The sequence below is a fragment of the Acromyrmex echinatior genome, chromosome 9 (assembly GCF_024713525.1).
Source record: "Acromyrmex echinatior isolate Ae372 chromosome 9, ASM2471352v2, whole genome shotgun sequence".
Classification (NCBI taxonomy): Eukaryota; Metazoa; Arthropoda; class Insecta; order Hymenoptera; family Formicidae; genus Acromyrmex; species Acromyrmex echinatior.
Genome location: NC_141860.1, coordinates 12,571,222 through 12,591,057, shown reverse-complemented (window position 1 = coordinate 12,591,057; position 19,836 = coordinate 12,571,222). Strand labels below are relative to the sequence as shown.

Genomic DNA, 19,836 nt, shown 5'->3' with positions numbered 1-19,836 from the left:
TAATACGCTAGCTCGCTGCTCATTTGTGCGGTGAATATCCCGAGGATATTCCATTATCCTATATGAACTGCCTTTCCATCATCATATCTCGATAGACGCTGACAATCTAATTTGGCATGGGGCACAATGTAGCGAAGCGTTGTTTCAGGCGCGCGTACATAGAATCGGTTCTCACGACCCTATCCGATCTGATTCCCGTATCCCTTTCGAAGATCATGTCGCGGAATGTCCACGCACATTTACCACATTTTCAATGAGCACGCAATTACAAGAGATCTTGCAATCGCAGTGGAGAGCGTGCTTGTTTGGCAATGGCCATGTCGTCGATTCTCCCTGGACACAGCCCAGAATCTAATTCGCGGGTGTCGCGATGTCAAAGAGGACGTAGCTGCTATCCGACGACGACCGGGCCCCCACTATAAGCAAAAGCCTTCGTGTAGGTTATAAAGGACCGAGCACGGTACTACACGGCTGCACTCTCTCAGTGAAACTCTCGGAGGATCGTTCCCCAACAAGTAGTACTCCCCTCCTCGTCAGCAACGCGTGCACCATGAGGATTATATTACTGGTATGTGCCAAATTATTCGGTTATTTTGTTAAGCGCGTGATTTCCGTCGAACTGTGTTCTCTTTCCGCGGTTAATCGACTTCTTACGTTCGGAAACACCTTTCGGAAATTTTAACGTGTTGTAATTCTGATGTTTATTTCTTTCTAATATCCGCATTTCATATGACGCGCGTAATGCACTGTATTTTGTGAAAAAAATTGATATAAAGGAAAACTTAATAACGTTTGACGAAAATGATGACGTTTTAAATATTCCAACATTCCGTGTGGATATTAATGCATCGATATTACAATGGTACATATTGCAAAAAAATTTTCGAAACTAATAAGTCGAAAAAAGATACACAAAAGATTTTTTCTGTTCTTTTTTAAACTTTATTTAATGTATTCTGTGAAGAGAGATGTTACATGCAACAAACTATTATACATGGCAATATAATTAATTTTTTTACACCCATTCTTGAAATTGCTCAGATTTTTTTTACATTATATATTATTTTACATTATATTATTAGGTGTTGGAATTAATTCGTAGCGTTTTACAAGTGATGGGAAGTACTTTCATTAATGTATTTTTTAATGCTCATGTGAAATAAATAACATTCTTTCATTAAAAACGCTACGAATTAATTCCAACACCTAATATATAAATGTATTGAGTAGATTTATTATTTAAATTTTTTTGTCACAAAATTGGCGTATAAATAATTACTATTGATAATTATATTTGTATCATTGGCAATAAGATTGTTTAAAGTCAGTATAAATATTTTTTCTAAATATTCATTATTTTATCATTGTAACGTGAATATTTAAATTATATAAAAAACATTTATATCTTACACTAAAATATTAATTAAAATATTAAATATTTAAAATATTAATCGTGGTGTCTTAAAAATTGCTTATTATTATATGACCTGTATCAAATTAACCGTCATTAACACAGGAAAGTCAGAATCTCGATAAGATCTATGCAGTTCATTATTGCAATTTACATGCGCGCGTGTGAAAACATTTATAATTCATATAGACGGCGCATGATTAACAACGGAAAGTGAATTGTGTTCGCCCACTTGGTGTTCCATGCATGGCCACGAGAATTTTCGCTAGAAAAACCCGCCTTTTTTCATTCATCCGTGCGAAAGGCCCGTCAGACCTAAAGAAGCTGTTGAACTCTAAAATTGCAACAGTTTTCCCGCGAACAGTCGTGAATTAATTGTATTCCGCAAGAAGTTGTTGACATCCGTTACCTTAATGAACCCACACCCGGGTGGTTGGGCAATGTAATCTTTTGTTGAATGGGAAGCAGACTCGCGTCTCGAAATGGGTTGGGCTGCGTTCAGAAACTTTATCTGAATGTATCTATCACGCAAAAAAATATTTTGCTGCTCCAGCTAGAATTACAGTTGTATTTTTGTATCCAATAAAAAATTATGTATCACGCGCATAGAATTTATAACACAAATCTAAATTTTATCTAAATTCCATCTCTGTCATCTATATGATTAGATATCCAATATCGCAGTACTTGCTAAAAATTTATCTATTTTAGCTATTTTTCATACTTAATAATTTTCGTTACAACTCACAAGATCACTTTTTTGAGTGTAGTATCATTTTATTTTTGTTTAATTATTATCAATAATTACTATTGAAATTCGATGAGCAACAAGGATAAAAATGATGACATCCAGGATACATCCAGGTTTTTAAAAGCTGCCTTACAAACGCGATTACGTTGACGGCGTTTCGTTACAGCCTATTTTTTGCGTCGACTTGCATTTTTCAAATATGCTCATTACGTGCCTTATTGATTAATAGTGAAAGTTCTATTCATCATATTCTGGTTATAGCTGTCGGCATTGTTATAGCTGCTGGTCCACGGTTCACCTTTCTTGACCCGTGTCGCTTGAGATCGATAGACACGATGTTTCTTCCTTTATCTGTAAAGTTTTCGCACGACCGATAACTTGAGTCAGCATTATTAAAACTAAATTTGTCTTGAAACTAAATAGTTACATTCATGCACTTATTCAAAAGCGCATAATAATCAATTACCACGTGTGTTCTTACACTCATAAACAACAGACCTAGCGTCTATCGAGCTGTTGTGGGAACATTTAATAATCGCCGATTTCACTCGTGCACTCGCAGCACAAATATAACTCGCGAATCGTGCGAAGAAATGCACAAGGATCTTGTATGCGGATATTAATGTCGATTTCTCCGATTCCTTTTCTCGCGGCTTGGCGTAAGGCGACAATTAAACGCTTATTAATAATTCACGAGCGTTTCTATATCATGATCGTTTCTTTATTATCTCTCACTTTTCATAACCCGATTTCTCAGACGGGTTCATTCTACAAGAGTTTAATAAGAGCTTTATTAAGGTACTGAGAAAAAGAAAAATACAAATGAATATGTCCAGAAATACAAGAGTACAGTTAAACGATCCTTCGAAAAGGTGGAACATCAGCAATACTGTTATTCTTAAACGCTGATCTTAGTGAAATATTTAATACAATAATTTGATACATATGAGAGATGGAAGAAGATCCATGGAGAACCTTGAGGGATGACATTAAAATTTTTTAAGAAATAAGAAGACGAAAGAAGAAAAGCAGAGTTAAAGCTTTAGCACACAAAAGAACTTAAGCAGTAAAACGTAAACAGTAAGGAAATTAAGATGTTGGATTTGCTATTACTTACGTTATAGCCTTACGATCTCTACTGTAATTGGCCAATTTATTTACTTAGGTTTTATTACTCAAGTTTTTTGTGCGCTATGGTCCTTAATCGCATGAAACGCAGATGATCTCGCACGCACATCGCAGATTGTTGAAGTGGAAGCGGAATAATTCCGGATGCGTGTATGTACGAAATGCCTCGAGTCCGATAGCAAGAAATCAGCGCGATTGGCACGATCGGCGACCTGGAGAGCTGTCTGGAGTAGTCCGATTATTGGCACTTTCACCGATTACACAAATATGGGACGTCTGTTTTCGCGAAACTTTTCGCAGCGATACGTTGCACGATATTCCCATCGCCGACGTAGGCTAATCAAGATTCCTCCGGCGGCAGTACGTCATCGATACCAAAGGCAGAAAGCGCGTGTACAAGCGCAACAGCATTTTTCTTTTCGTGAGCTGAATCAAGAACACTTCTTCCAATTTTCGATACCGGCAATCGCGAGAAACCGCGATGGAAACGTCGGTTTCCAATGACGCAGCTGGTCTGTCACGAAGACCGAACGCCAAATCAAGCGACACTTTTTCCTCGCTCGATTGAAATCGCTCAAGCACGAATGATATACAAACTACAAGTGTCACTTGCAATAAAGAAAAATAAATGAAAAAAAAAAATAATGACTTATCGCGACTGACATGATCGTTTTTGACGGCGATCGTCGAGAAACCCGTTTTGTCAGAGCCGTCAGAGATACGATGACGACGAAGGAGAAACCTCGGTAACGCCAAATTGCGAAAGCGAGGCTAATATATATAATAGGAGCAAATCTCTCGCCCGCTTTCAGCAGCGATTCTTCAGCAGCGATAAACGATCCTCGGGATGCGGAGACTTCGTTCTCTCATTTGCCACGGATCCTTCCTTCGTTGCGCGTCTCAAAGATATTGACGCGCGGTCGGCACCCAAGCCATTGTTGCAGAGAGCACATCACTTTACGGTTTACGGCCTCCTTTTTACCGCCATTGCGCAACAGGAAATCGATTACCGCACGCTCAATTATATCGGCTCATCGAACACCCGTCAATTTATGAACGCGCACTTTCGATGGAAAATCGGATGCAATCTCGGTAAATTCATTTTTTGTTGTTACAGACACGGAATAAAACCTGAGACATGATTGAAAAGCACAAGTAATACGCGAACAGGGAATAACAGATTTCAATCTATCTGTATTCTAGTATACACGGTTTCTGATAAATTGAAATCTGTTATTCCCTGTTCCTATTACTTTCAATTATTCACAGGCTTTACTTCAATGCTTTAGTATAATTTAATGCATTTTTTTTTTGAAAAAAGAAATTTTCTAAAATGTGAGATTTCAACGCTGCAACTGCTCGGGTAATTAGCATTCCGAAGCGGGCTTTCCTGTTTTTACCTCTTGGCCACGGCAGTCTCGTAGTCTCATTAGGCGGTCGGTTCAGAAGAAAATGTGAGAGCAAGAAATATATCGCAACACATGAGAGGCTGGCAAATCCATAAATTAAGGGCATGCCGATCTTTCGAATGACTTGGAACGCTCCTTTCGAAACTGCGCTATTCAGTGTTATAATTACGCCCGGTATTGTGGATGCACAGGCAGGCAAATGCATTAAGTTTGCCGCATAAGGTAGGCGGGGTGGTTTAGAAATATCGGGTAGATCGTTGCGCACACATCCCGCGTAGCGACGAAGCTGGATTCGCGATGGCGTCTTGCGATATACCTGGAGATGAAACCCTCAATTACGGTAATGAGATTAATACGACGTTTAATCTTCCGCATTCGAGAGGAAATTCGAGTGGGTGTCATTTTTCTCGCAACACTTTCCATATTCGACATCGCTCATTTATTACAACAACGACACAACCCAAAAAACTAAATTTTTTGAGTTTGAATGTCTTGAATCATTAAAATTTTTAAATGTATGATATTAATTTTAAAATGTAATTTTGGTGTAATAACTGATTGTAGAGGAATGGAAATGTTCTTTTATGATTTTAAAGTATCTTCCTTCTTTCTTTACGTTTCTTTTTTTTTACTGTAAGCAATTCCAAAATAATGTTTGAGCCATGTCGTTGCTGTAACAAAAAATAAGCGACACAAAAATATGCTCGTGACTTTAATTAATTCCTTTAATTATTTTAATTAATTTCAATTAAATTATTAAAATACTTATATCGAATAATCAATTACTCTATTAAAGTACTAATATTGTCAGATATAAAAAAAATAGAATATTTTAATAGAGTTCAGCAGGAATTAATTAAAGAATAAGAAAAAATTAATTTATTCATCAATAATTAAGATTTCGATTCACAAAAGTCCCTTAAAAATCCCTTTTAATATAATTCCAGAATCATCGTTTCAACATTATTTTAACGAAACGTTTCAACGTTTATTAACGAAAATCAATTACAAATTGATTAAAGAGTTTGTGCCATGAAATGAAGATGCGGTGGGACATTGATGCGCCTAATTGCGCGCTTATTAATTTGCTTTCGACTTTCCCGCAATCTGAAAAAGCATATAGCCGAATGACATTCTAATGATAAAGAAAAACGAAAGTTAGAGACCAGCGAGTGCAAGGCTGGCTAGCCGTAAATACAAAAGGCGGCTTGGCCGCGAGGTTTCGTTGGCCGGACGGAAGAAAGTGAGAGCGAATGCTACGCAAATAGATCGCCGGTGTGGTCAGCGCAGTTTTCAGAAGACAAGGGCACTCCGTGCGCCATATCAATGTATGCGCCCGATGCCCATACGAAATGAATCACGTTCGCTCTCGCCGCGCGCGAAACCACCCGCAAGTATACTCGAGCCTCTTTCCAAGCACCGCCTTTGTTAGCGCCAAGCTCGCGCATGTACGCCACGTCGCACTTTCAAATATTTCTTTCGACCTTACGTGAGAACGGTCGCGGGCGCGTTCGTTTATAGCCGGGGCGCAAATCAGCTATGAACCCGTTTATTCTCTCACTTCCGGTGGATATCGAAACGCCGAGAGAACGAAAGACAAGACGTTCCGAGGCGTCTTCTCTCGCGTCTTTCGATCGCGCGCGCGAAAATGTCCTCTAATCGAGAAAGTCATCTTCCCGCGTCGCCTTAGAAAGACGGCGCGGGAAAATAATAGAGCTAGATAATGAAAGCTGTCAGGTTGATTCTTTACGTGACCGATCTACATCCTTATGGCGTCCTCGTCGGGGCCGCGTTCGACGTAATCGGAACGTCTTACATGTGACTTTCGCTCGTTGATAAACGTGGGCGCTACACGGTTGCCCGTAACGCTCATTGTTGCACTCATTGTCGCCTGTTATCATTTGGCATCTACACACGCGTCGCTGATGCGCGAGAAGAGATCTGAAGACAGGTATCGAAAGTAGTGGAAAAAATAAGTCTTATTTAAATGTCAGCGTTTCAACAGTGGCAGATTAACATATCTCTCGCCATTCTTTGAGAGATGTCTGAGCAATCTCGTAACTTTCTACCGTCGTAAACACTTCTTTCATTTTTTTTTTTTGACGCGATGCAATTTCTCGTAACTCTCAGCGATGTGTACCCGACATCATACGAATCTCCTAACAAACTCAAGACCTTGAGATGTTACCTTCCACCCATCTCTTTCCGTGATCTCAATTCTGGATTGCGTCGGGATTATGTCACAATATAATTATAGAGGCGATGGATTATTTGGGTTGCTTTCGTCATCCGCCTATCCTTGCCAGTGTTGTTATTCAGCACTATCCGATTCTCCGCTGACACAGCGGATTTTATACGGTTATTTTATTCATGCTTGTTACTTATCGATTATGCCTATGATGAGTCCGGCAACGCTTCGATGATTTCCTATGTGAGAAGAAATTCAATCTGCAAGGTTAAATGGGATTTCCATACACTTTGTGATTATACGCTGCTGACGGATTCATTTCTTATCTTAATCATAACATTCCTCCTTGAGTAGTCCAGTTGTATAAGCAACCTCAGACTAAAATTGCATCAATGCTTTAATCGTCACATTACAGTTAGAATATCAATATCGCCTTCGAGTTTCCCCTTCGAATTAACTTACATCTGAATAAGCATTTACGTTTCCATTTTCTATAAGTTACAAGCGTCTACCGGAAACAACATTTTACTCTCGGAACGCTGTTATTTTCCGTGTACTATGTTTTATTTATCACGCATGCTGATAAATAAAACAAAGATTCACAGACGTTCTCATGGCAGTTTGTATAATATATTCGTTACGTCACCATCTTCATTCGGGAACAGAATTGATATCTGTGTAAATAGCGTTCCGAGAGTACCCTTCCTGGTGCAATTAATCATGTCAGGCTTGAGATAAAGCGGATCCGATACACTCGTCGTTTGCTAATTACCGATAATAAACGCTGAGTTCATCAGAAACGAATTCACGATCGCGACGCAGCTTCCATTGCACCGCTTCCGGAAATCTGGACGTGGAAAGTTGCGGGCGATCTATTCTAACTACTTCCTAGCGTGAAACACGAGAGAAACGTTCACCAGATCGGTTGTCAGCGACCGATCTACATATATTACGTATAAGGATATACGTGCAGGAGGGTGCGTACGCGTCTACGTGTACATGTATATATGTGTAATAAAATCGAGAATGCAACTGTTAAGAAACGCAACCGGTCGTCGCGCAGGTCTTATTTTTCTTTTTCTTTCGAAACTAAACGCGTCACCTTCACCGTGAAAGGAACTACTTGTTATCCTGCTTCTTGACGCCGCGTGCGCGCTCTTACCGTTACGTTTATCTATCTAGCTGCACAACAACCGCTATTACAAGTATTATATATAGTAACATTTCCCGCAAGCACTCTCGCTCTCAAGACTTCCTCAGATTTTTTACGTAAAACATATCGGCGTACAAACAGCGCGCGTTACGAGATCACCACTAATCGTAGATCGGTAATTGGCTCTCCCGCTTACATGATTGATCCCACGCGGTGGTACGAGGTTCTTTCGTCTTCTAAAAACCCACGGCTCGTCGAGTAAAGTGGATATTGCTTATTAATCGTCTCCCGCCATCAAATTGTACTCGGCGTAAAATTGAGCGATTGTGAATCTTGGCGGCAAGTAATTATTTTGCTGTTACATAATACATAATACATTGAAGATTATTTCTTTCATAAAAATCGTGGGAATAATCAGATGTTATATGAAAAATTTCTTTGAGATAAACTTGGGTAATATGACCATCTAAAATGCAAAAAACATACTTTAATTTTTGTTATCTTTAATAATGTTATATTGGTATATCTTTCCCGTGGAAAAGATATATGTAGGTACTAGTATAACACTATTAAGATAACAAAAATTAAAGTATATTTTTTAAAGATGGCCATCTTACTCAAGTTTATCTTAGCTATGCACAGTATTTTTAAATTAAATAAGAGAAAGAATCCTATTTTTTCGATTAAAATGGGTCTTAGTATTTGATAATATTCATAAGAAAATTTGCAAATATATTTTTTCGGTTCGCTTAAACTGTGCACGATTCGGTTTGTCGGATTTGAAAGAAAATGAATTATTTCTCTTATTTGATTTATTATTATCAATCTAATTTTTATTTACATAAACAATATTTTTTAATTTTTATCAACACAACAACACTTACAATTGATCAACTGTACCCAATATCTCTTAGCTAAGCATTGTAACTTTTGCCGACCTCAATATTAAAAACTCAGATTCAAAATAGGGAACATTCTGAACATCAATTGAGGGGATGGACGGAATAAAGGCACAATTCTACTTAAACTCTTTTTTCGGAAATTAGCTTTTTTTATATAATATTAAAAAAGTAATAAGTTATTTTAATTTTTAAATTAAGATTTTGTAATTAGACCTTTGTTCCGGCCATTTCCTCAATTGAAAATATGAAAAATATTTTTAACATTTATTTGTGCAGTAAAGATTTAACTCTTATCTAAACGCTTCGCGAGTTACAAAAATAACATACTGGTATGTGACTCAACCCAATTCGATTGCTTATAACTTTCATGAAAATGTACATATAAAAAGTTTTTTTTAAATTAAAATGTCAGATACTAAGAAGCATAACGGTACCAAGCTATATACGTACAAAAAAGTTATAAACAATAGAAAAGCGAGGGAAAAGCATTAGAAAAGAGTCAGATATGTCATAAAAAGGTGTTTAAAGGTTAACTATCCACGTAATTATCTACAATACAATTAGCAAATAGGCCATATTGCATACAGTCATCTTGTTTCTTTTTCTTTCTCTCTGTTATTTTGATTGATTTGATTTTAATTGAGTGTTTCATATTTCTAGACAAAAAGGAGATAATCTACAGCGTCGCCCGCAAAACCGTAATCCGCAAAAATAATCGAAATTAAAGATAGATAAGTGTACGCGCGAGAAGAAGGACGTATGCTTATTGAGCGCGGCGAACGCGGATTTGCGCGGCGCAACGATTCTTCCTTTCTCCGGACAGTTTCGCGCGCGGAGGCTTACAGGCTCACTTATAGTCAAGGCGTGGTGCGCCGTGGTCGATTGCGCCCAACTGGATCGGGCCACGGACCGAATGTGTCCGTGCCTCTCACTGTATGTGACTGGCATGCCACAACGTTGATTACATAGCCCTACCTCGGCGTCACGATTTTCCACTAACCCGAATCAGATGGAGGAGTCATTAGCCTGTACACGCTTTCAATGGTCCGGACAGTTGCGAGCGCGTATACCGTGGCCGACGATAATGACGACGTTGCAAGTCTTCTCGTCGATTTCGTCGAAACTCTGCCGCGCGCAGAAACTCTCCGCACGGGTCCGATAATCGCGAATCGGTTTGTATCCACCGATCGAAGACCTTTCCTATTTTCAGGGAGCGCTTAGAAGCGGGTACGTAGTCAATTTCGTTTCCCTCCGATCGTTGGTTAGATAATCGAACAGTTTACCTCGATTCTAATGATCGGGCGAGCGTCTAAAAATTCAGAACCCGGAAGTAATCGAAAAGCTTCGGAGAGCGACAGCGTTTCTCTGGTTTCGTCAATGATGGCGACGGACAGTTACGGATTTCGCGCTACTCGTGAAAATTCTGCGCGTATCGATTTATTCTCTTTGCTCTCTCTCTCTCTCTCCTCGCTCCACCGATTTAAACGATTGGTTCGTAGAAGGTGACGAAAACACGGAAAGTGGGATATAGAACTGTACCTCTCAATAGCTAATCATCTCATTACAGTTCCCGCGAACTTTACGTTTGCAATTGAATTTCGCGACTACGAGCTATTGCTCCGGCTGAGCAATCGCTTATGAGAGACCACTTTCGCATACTTCTCGACCACGCTTGCGACACCGTCCCATTTGTCATGTGTATGCCGAATTAAGTCCGGCGACTGTTTCGTCAGCACGCAACGCGCTACGTCGTCATCGTCGTTGTCATCGTCGGCATTGAAGAAAGGCGTCAACATTTTATCACGGGGTCGATTTGGAAATTAATCGGCGCACGCCCAAGACAGCCATACCGTATCGGCTCGAAAGTCCCAGGACGTGCCTTCCCGTCCCAAGGACGGATCGTGTGCCAATCGTCGAATGTTACCAATCACCTGGTCATCGCGAAGTCGAGTGAATCGATCTTATCGGCGCTCGGCTGGCGCGAAGCCATTTCAAGGAGCGAACATTATCATGCGGAATCTAACGACTACTACTACATCCGCGTCCGGACATGTATATTCTCTTCGTTATTCTCTAAACGGTACCGATAGTAAAAACAAAGATCGTTTTACGGCGACGATAAAAATTAAAAGGCAAGATACTGATTATGTACGCATTATTAACAGCATTAATTGAAGCGATTGAAGATACGAATCTAGAATAGCCTGAGAAAGTAAAAGGCTCATTAATTCTCCACGCATCATTATATAAAAATGTTAAACCTGCGTGCCTGACACTTTCGATTGACTCAACGGCAATCGAAGAATAATAGACTTTTTTTTTTTCTTCGCGTGTCTATCTTTTATATTATTGCAGTCAGCAAGAGGTACACGGCGTTTCCTGTGGGTCGTCACTAGGTGTGGTTACCGCCGCCTGTCTTTTGTGCGCGCGCGCGTTTTGCTCTCGACTTGGTTCAAGGAGATCCAGAAGCGGCTGGCATGGCGGCGAAACATGCGCGCCGAGTTACGTTACGACGCTCTGAATCTGAATCTCTTTCTCTCTCACGGTAGGCACGCCGACCGCGCTCCTGCCTCGCCCCGTATTCGGGTCAGCCGAGTAGTAGAAATTACGTAACACGTGTGCGCCGGGGCGGTTCCCACCGAGAGCCGCCTTACCGGAAGTCGAGACCACATTTTGTCAGAGGACGCACGGTCAGCCTCGCGAGAAAAACGCGTGAGCGCTTATCCCGTAGAGCAAGACACGGTAGAGTGATGGATTCTGAACTGGGAAATATTGAAAGGCTGTTTAAATAATGACTCATAACTCAGATAGTAAGCTGATGAGCATTTGTCCATTTTTCTAAAATGTTGTTAAAATGATGGCAACTTCAGTTTGTTACTTGGAAATAAAACAATCTTGGAAATAGAAATACAGGGAAAAAATCCTTACTCGTTACAAAAATCTTGTATATAATACGTATCTGTCTTTCAACTAATTTACAAAGTATCAACATCTCTCCTTTCGTCAACTTCATTAAGTGCATGTATCTTTGTAATCTTTGTTGGTACAGCATTGATTATTAATGCAATAGCAATTAGAGCACATTATAAATCTGGATAACGATCAGATTTAATTCATAAGATCTGATAACCGACTAGTAATTCATAAAGGAATTTGAAGTATTCGCGACAACAAAATTCGCGTTATAAATGGAATTTACCGCAACAGACACAGTCGTGGAATCAGAGCAAATCTAGATGTAATCTAGCAAGCTCTAACCTTTTACGACGTCGACCGCGGCCGTATACCACTCGTGCTCTCGTTTAACAGCCGCGAAGCCGAGCATTCGGTCGCGTTCGAGCGAGCGACAAGGAATTTTGCGCGCACACACGAACTCACTGATCCGCGAAACTCGCTCTCTCCTCGCTCCATCTTCTGTTTCCTATTGACTATAAGCGTACCTCCGTACCGCGGATCTGGCTTCGTACATGGAAACTAGACTAGCCGGCTGAGACCCATATCTATTCCGTCTCGAGTGGCTTCAACAATTTCGATTACGCTTCTCGCGTGACACGATAAAACCACGTATCTCCCCCATTCGCCGCAAGTAAAAAATCGCCAGCGTCTGACATGCATCGTATATTTCTACTTAATGCCGCTGATACGTGTTATTAAGTTTCAGTTGTTTCTCGACGCACATAAATGCCGAGGTCAGAATTCTCAAATTCTTCACCATTACTTCGTAAGATTATTTCTCTGTAAAGAGTCAGGTTAAATGTATTATATCAATTAAATGTAATGTAAAATGATATAATTCTGAACACAATCAAATTTGAATCCAATTTTCAGAGTTCAAGTTTGATAATCCTAATATTGTATGAAGAATATTAAAGGATATAGAAAAAATTCAACTTGAATCTTGAAAGTGAGACACGAATCTTATTTGATTCAAAATTGTACAATATTCGAAATTGTATCACCTCATTCTATATGTTTACCATAAAAAATTTATTATATTTTTACTATAAAAATTTCAAATATTGATAAAAAATAGAAATACACTGATCGTGCACATACTACAAATATTGTTTCCTTGAAAAATTTCAGAAAACAAATATTTTACCTACGCGTATCTAATTTATTCAGATTTTAATAGAATTAAAAAATTTACAGATCGCGATTTCCGAAAAAATTGAAGATAACTATCTCACTTCCCGTTTTCACTTCGTGAAACTTTTCTAAAAATTTCGATCCGGCAAGAGCACCGGCCACTTTCTTCTGTGCGCAACACGCGTAACGTCGTATCAACACGTTAATGATCATATCCCCGCGCACCAATCACAATAGCGTGTGTTGCCTACCATAATAAATTCTTCTTCGTTGCCAGGTAATCCCGGCGTGTCTGCTCGTCCTAACGGAAGCACGGCGAATGCAGATCCGGCCTCGCGTGACAGAGCCTCGAGTGTACTACGAGGAAGAAGACAATCAGGCCGCCGAGGACGAATTCGACACTGTGGCGGTTTATCAGCCGCGCACTCGCGCGCTTCCTTCACCACGATCTAAGGATGCGCTGCACGGATCAAAACCACCACCAGTACAGACAATCAGAAATTATAATAAGGTTAACGACGATGGATCCTTCACCTTCGGCTACGAGGCGGCCGATGGTTCCTTCAAGGAGGAGACTCGCGGTACCGACTGCGTCGTGCGCGGCAAATACGGCTACATTGATCCAGACGGCAATAAAAGAGAATTCACCTATGTCTCGGGCAATCCCTGTGATCCAAACGCACCGAAGGATGAGGAAGAAGAGGAACCCGAAAAGGAAGAAGAGGAGCTCTCTGGACCGGCGAATTATCCCGTGGTCAGGCCAATACCTCGACCTGTCTCAGTGAGACCCACGTATCATCAACCAACTACTACTCGTGCACCCACTACGATTTTTCAGACCGAGTATCAGCTCGACGATGATGCTAGCCAAGAATTGACCGAGGATGATCTGAAGCCGCAGCTGCGACCATCAGCCTTTAGAAGACCCTCGACCTTAGTGCAAGTCACGCCCTCCACCGCCATTTATGAATCTTCGCCGTCCTCCAGTCCATCTCTTTTTAGGCTAGCTTCCACCCCGGCCCAATATCAGACTACTGCAACGCCGGTCCTCCGTAGCCAGCCTACAGTCACTTCGAGCGTCTATCAATCGCTCGGAACCACCACTCGTCGGCCGGTGACTCGTCATCCCTCAGTCAGAGCCCAGTCGGTTGCAATAACCCCACGACCCCATGTCGCCCAAGTAGCCGCGCAATATGTCTCTCCTAGTAGCACGGAACGTCCCGACAGTCTGCTCTACGCCCAGACCCATCCCACGATATCACCATTGCGCACTACGACCGCCGCTAATGCGCCCCATCTCGACTTTGCCGCCGAGCTCGAGCGTTACGTGAACACAGTCGGCTCGCACGTTCCCGCAGCCCCTGTTGCGAGGCCCCAGACCGCCCAAGCATCGCCCCAACCCACTTCGAGAGTTAAGTTGACCGGTCAGACGTCGGTCACCGCCGCCTCCGCAGCCGCTGAGCCTATCTACCAATCGGAGCTCGTGTATGATCCCGCGACCGGTCAGTACAATACCCAACTTTATCAGACACTACCCCAAACCGTGGGTGACTTTAGCCTCAGTCACAAACTCCAACCGTTCGTAGCCCAGTCCCAGTCCCTCCTCGGTCTGCAGCAGCTGCAGCAGTACCAGCAGGCCCAGCGTCCGGTCTATAAGCAGGCCCAGTCGGCGCCCACCCCGACCATAGCCCAGCCCCAGGAGGTGCTCTACAGGAAGCAGCAGGCCCAGCTGTTGCAGCAATCCCAGCAGCTCTACGCGCAGCAACAACGTCGTCAACAGCAGCAGCAGCAACCGCAGCAGCAACAACCTCATAGGCTCCAGCTGTTGGAATCGCAGAGAGAACCCCAAGCGTTCTATTACGTCGCGCCCTTGAAAGCCTCCGCTGCACCTACGTCCCTTGCAGTAGGTCAGATCGATCAGTTTCTTCGAGGTAGCCGCGCTAATAACTACTGATGCAATCTGAATCGCGATTCTTAAGAGATCTTTCTAGGATCCTCGAATCGTCCCTCATCGATATTTATCATTTGGTATTGCCTCGAGCGTTCCTCGCGAGCTAAACCGTCGAGAATTTCGCGCCGATTACATCATAATGTCGGCCCATGCGTATACAGAGGGTATTACAATATAAGTACATGCATTATATATAAAGTATAATATCTCATGTGGCGCCGAAGCTGGGATCAAATATATCGCCGAGTGAATGGCACACACGAGCGCTTCGATGCATGCGTTGCACGCGGGGGAATGCGTGTGCGGTATATATTTAATATAATCAGCGCGACGCGAGAAAGGCGCACGAACATGATTGCGATAAAAAAGTATCGCGATAAAGGCCGTAGATTTTTACCTTAATCGCGCGTTACAGGAAACGCGGACTTTCTGAGAAGCATTCAAAGTTTATTATTACAAACGGATCTTGCGGTCTTCCTGTAATTCTTATTTTGCAGTAACGTGGGATTTTCTGAATTACCTTGTTCTCGATAGCGCTTTCATGCTTTGATGGTCCGTAATTGTATATATATATATATATATATATATATATTAGTTGTTGGAATTAATTCGTAGCGTTTTACAAGTGATGGGAAGTACTTTCATTAATGTATTTTTTAATGCTCATGTGAAATAAATAACATTCTTTCATTAAAAACGCTACGAATTAATTCCAACACCTAATATATATAACGCTCGCTTTTCGTCCAATGCGTGTTTCAAAGCGTTCTTGCGCTATCCGTTCGTCTCGGCTAACGCACAAATAATAATATTATTCAACGATGCAATCGGAGAACGAAGGTTAAAGAGATTAAAGTATGTGATATTGGATGGAGGAACCGCGCGCGTACGATTACATGGACAGTGTAACTCGTAACAATAACGGAGAGCCGGAGTGGCTAAACGTGATACGTGATAAAAATTTAAATCCTCTTTGTTTAATATTGTTTAAATCCTCTCAGCTAATCATATCTTTTTATTTTTTTTTCCACGATTTCTCAGTTAAATAATCTCGTCATAAATCTCATTTCCTCCAAACACACAACAAGAAAAAAAATTATTCGAGCAAGTCTCATCGTTTCGGGAAACTGACAACTTGTTGAAACAATGCGTTCATTAAAAGTAGTGAAATTTTTATTTATTCGCGCGTCGAGTTGACACCAAATGTGGTTCCTTCCGTTTCTCAAGCCGATTCCGAGGACACTTCTCTTTTCACTCTAGTATCGTGCACGTTTATGAGACACGTTAGAGAGTGAAAGCCAACGACCTGACGCAATACTCATGCACGCATATACGATGTATTACCGTGGCAATTTCTCGCGGGTCCCTAACACCGTACTGTCATAAAGGTATCCACAGTGATTCCGCGATACAAACGAAACACTTCGTCGCGCGGCTGCGGACCTTTTATTCGCGACCCCGTAAGCCTGCTAGACTCACGTAATAATGCTAGACTCGATTACAAAATGTCGATCCAGTGCAACATCGAGTCGCATGAAAGGCGAGCGAAACACGACAAGCACAGAAGGGGATAATTAGTCAAATCAAATCAGTTGGTGTTTCGATATACTTTTGATTATATAGGCACACAATATTGCATTTCCATACTTTCGTGTCATGTAATGCATAGAATTCATCGTGATATAAAAGTATGCAATTGATTATTGTTGCTTCATTCTTGCTTATTCTAATTTTTTTACTCAAACATCTAATCGTGTGCATATAAAAGATAAATTGTACGTCGATAGACTTACGTTCTTCAAGTTGAAAGGCAAATTTAAACTCTGTATTTTAAATTTTCGCTCAATTTAGTTTGAAGTTATTATATAAATCTCTGTTTTTAAATATGTACGTCTTAATGTACGTCTCTCACTATATTTTACATTTTTCAAGTTAAAAAATAAATTCGAAATTTACATTTTAAATTTTTATTCATTTCTGCTCAATTTGAAATTATCACTGTAAATTTCTGATTTTAAGAATAAATAACGTTATGTAAAATCCCATAACAATCGCGATAGAAATTTCTCCGCCGATTTAATAATTTGTAACGTTTCTAATACTTTCAAAATTACCAGGTTTGTCTACCCCGTCTTTGAATTCTACGACACAAACATCGCTCGCGTTTTAATTACGATAGTTAATTTTAATACTCGATACGGGGACGTCGCGTTGGAAGTTTACTCGGCTTTTTAAGCCTGTTCTACAATGTACTTTTTGTTTCTTGTTTCTTGCCTTTTGTTATTTTTTACATCTTGTCTTTTTGCTTCTTATCTGATTTTTTATTTTATCTCGCTCGAGATAAAAGTTAACAAATTACGAAAGAAACGAGAAATACGTAGCAAAAAATACAATTGTTGATAAAACGGTTGCAAAGGAGAAAAAAGTAAAAGACAAGAAACAGGAAACAAAGAGCACATTGTAGAATAGGCTTTACAATGTGAAATTTTGCAAGCTTGCCGCGAGTAGGGTTCACCCGAGTCGACTGTCGGGGAAACTGCAATACACTGTTATCGGCGTAGACGGTTTATAGGGACAACATTCTATTCGCGTCGTAACTGCCACGAACTTTCTATTTGCATTCTCTGTCACAAGTGTGAGAATCGATTCGAGTTTAATGCGTTCCGACTGCTCAACCCGCGGAAATATATGTATATCAAGTCCGGGAAGGAAACGGTGGTAAGTCGTGTATGTCGATGAAATCACGTTTACCATAGTCATTAAAGAAAACCATATAAGGGTTTGTCGGATATGTGTGTTATATCATTATGGGGACTTAATAAAATCTATAATTAATTTTCCTTCAATAAAATCTTAACGAGAAATGTTCTATCATTAAAAATATACTAGTAAGGCTCAGTTAATTGAAATTCCAATGTGTCTCGAGTACATATATACATTTAATTCTCAAATAAGGCATTTAAAACAAAACTCACTTAAAATTAATCGGAAAATGATTTCAACAGTTATCAAGAGCACTGTCAAGTATAATTGACAGCATCGTTACAGTTCGCGTTCCCGTAAAACGCAATTCGATACACATTTCTGAGGAGATTAACGTATCACCGCAAGAAGATATGTCTTAATAAATGATTTCGTGGTTTAATCGCAATCACGTCGTTGCTATAACGGGCTCAGTGCGGCGGTTTTCTACTCATACTGTAAATAATACTCGTTAGCGTTAAAATGCATAGCGACTACTTAGCAATTCATACTTACAATTTAATGATACATCCGCATAATTAATGATACGACAATTGCGCATAAATCTTCATAAGGAAGAGTCTTACGTTATGTTGTTTTCTTTTTGTATTATTTGTAAGCATAATCGAAAGAAAAATATCATTGCGAAAATGTGTTAAGTTGTCACTTTATTTCCCCAATCCTCGCAATGTCATCCACTTTCGCTCGTTGAATATGAAAATATCAGCTCGCAAAATGAAAATATCAGCACGCACGAATGGAGATTGAAACAGGCGTATCGAATATTTGTTTGTGATAAAATCGCAGCAAACATTTGTGTGTGTATAACTTGTAACGTAACTGGATATCCGCGTTCCTCCATAAATCTACATTTATTGGAAGAAGAAAACATGCGACCGGAGTCTATAATTAATCATTATATCGTACAGCATAACGAATTTGATTATTTATAGACGGTGTTTTCTCCTTCGAATAAATAAATTTCGCATGTTTTCGGAAATAAAACGCTTATAATAGTTGCATACGAGTTTCGCACGTTACGAATATTTGCCACGGCTATGATTTCGCAACTCCGATACGTCATATTACATGCAGTACTGATATAATTTGCATTTTATTACGAAATAAAGAAAGTATAAGCTTATTATCTCGCCATTAAAGTCACATGATTTGACTAAGATCATAGATTAAAGTTTGTTTATTAAGAAAGTGAGCAGATCATTCTTACAGATAATAATTACGCGAATTCTTTCTCTTTCTCTCTTTCTCTCTAGTTTAATAGAAGTTACGAATATCGCATTCCTGCATTTGCGTCGATGAAATATTACCTCGTACAATTGACGCGGATTTGACGGCCCAAGGCGAATTGTATGTAATTGACTATGCGAACATACAATTTTTACGAGGTGAGAATAACGGACCATCGCCCGGCGTCATTTTTGCTTCGTGCCACAGTTGAATCACGCGCGCCAGGCGCTTCCGCGAGAAGAAATTGGAAAAGTGGGAAAGGCGGCGTCGTTGTGCACGATGTATATAAACGTTCGTTACATCACGAACGGCAGCTACGTGTTATCCACCTGCGGCGTTTTCTCCGCTCCGATTATGAACCACGTGCCGCTGTGAAATAGCAATCGGCATGTTTGCCCATAAAAATGAAGGCAAGATTACTCTTCAGCGCGCAGTAACATCTCACGAGCGATCCTACCTGGAGAAGACGGCTTGTAAAAATAGCGATATTAATTGCAATTTTCCAAGTCATGCTTCGAGTACACTTCTATTATCGCATATCACGTTCTATCTAACTTACCTTTTCTATTCTCAGCTCGAAAGAATTGTCTCTGGAAAGGTTGAATAAATCTTATATGTACAATATTATGTTGCATTTATTCTCGTCACTTTGCGTATCTAATCACATCGATATGCATAATGACCATGTATGTTAGTTTCGCTTGAAAGGTAATCCTAATGAAATGTCAATTCCGGCGAAACATTTCGTACGCAGAATCTGAACGGTAATATCGTTAATAATAAATTTAAGATTTTTTTAGAATTCAAATGTATAATAAACATTTACGGAGTATATAATTTAATTTAAACAAGGATGTAAATTAT

The 19,836-nt window shown here is 40.2% G+C and overlaps 1 protein-coding gene across 2 annotated transcripts; it reads left to right on the top strand.

The window, feature by feature from the left end:
- Positions 1-445: 445 nt before the first annotated feature.
- Positions 446-18,375, top strand: LOC105149840 (uncharacterized). Of its 2 annotated transcripts, XM_011062539.2 has the most exons (3): positions 446-568; positions 13,309-14,533; positions 14,618-18,375. In XM_011062539.2, exons 1-3 carry the CDS (start codon positions 551-553, stop codon positions 14,983-14,985), a joined length of 1,611 nt encoding a protein of 536 aa, XP_011060841.1. In that variant the 5' UTR covers positions 446-550; the 3' UTR covers positions 14,986-18,375. The 2 variants fall into 2 exon arrangements, with proteins under 2 accessions (XP_011060841.1, XP_011060840.1); XM_011062538.2 differs by having other exon boundaries at positions 13,309-18,375.
- Positions 18,376-19,836: the final 1,461 nt, after the last annotated feature.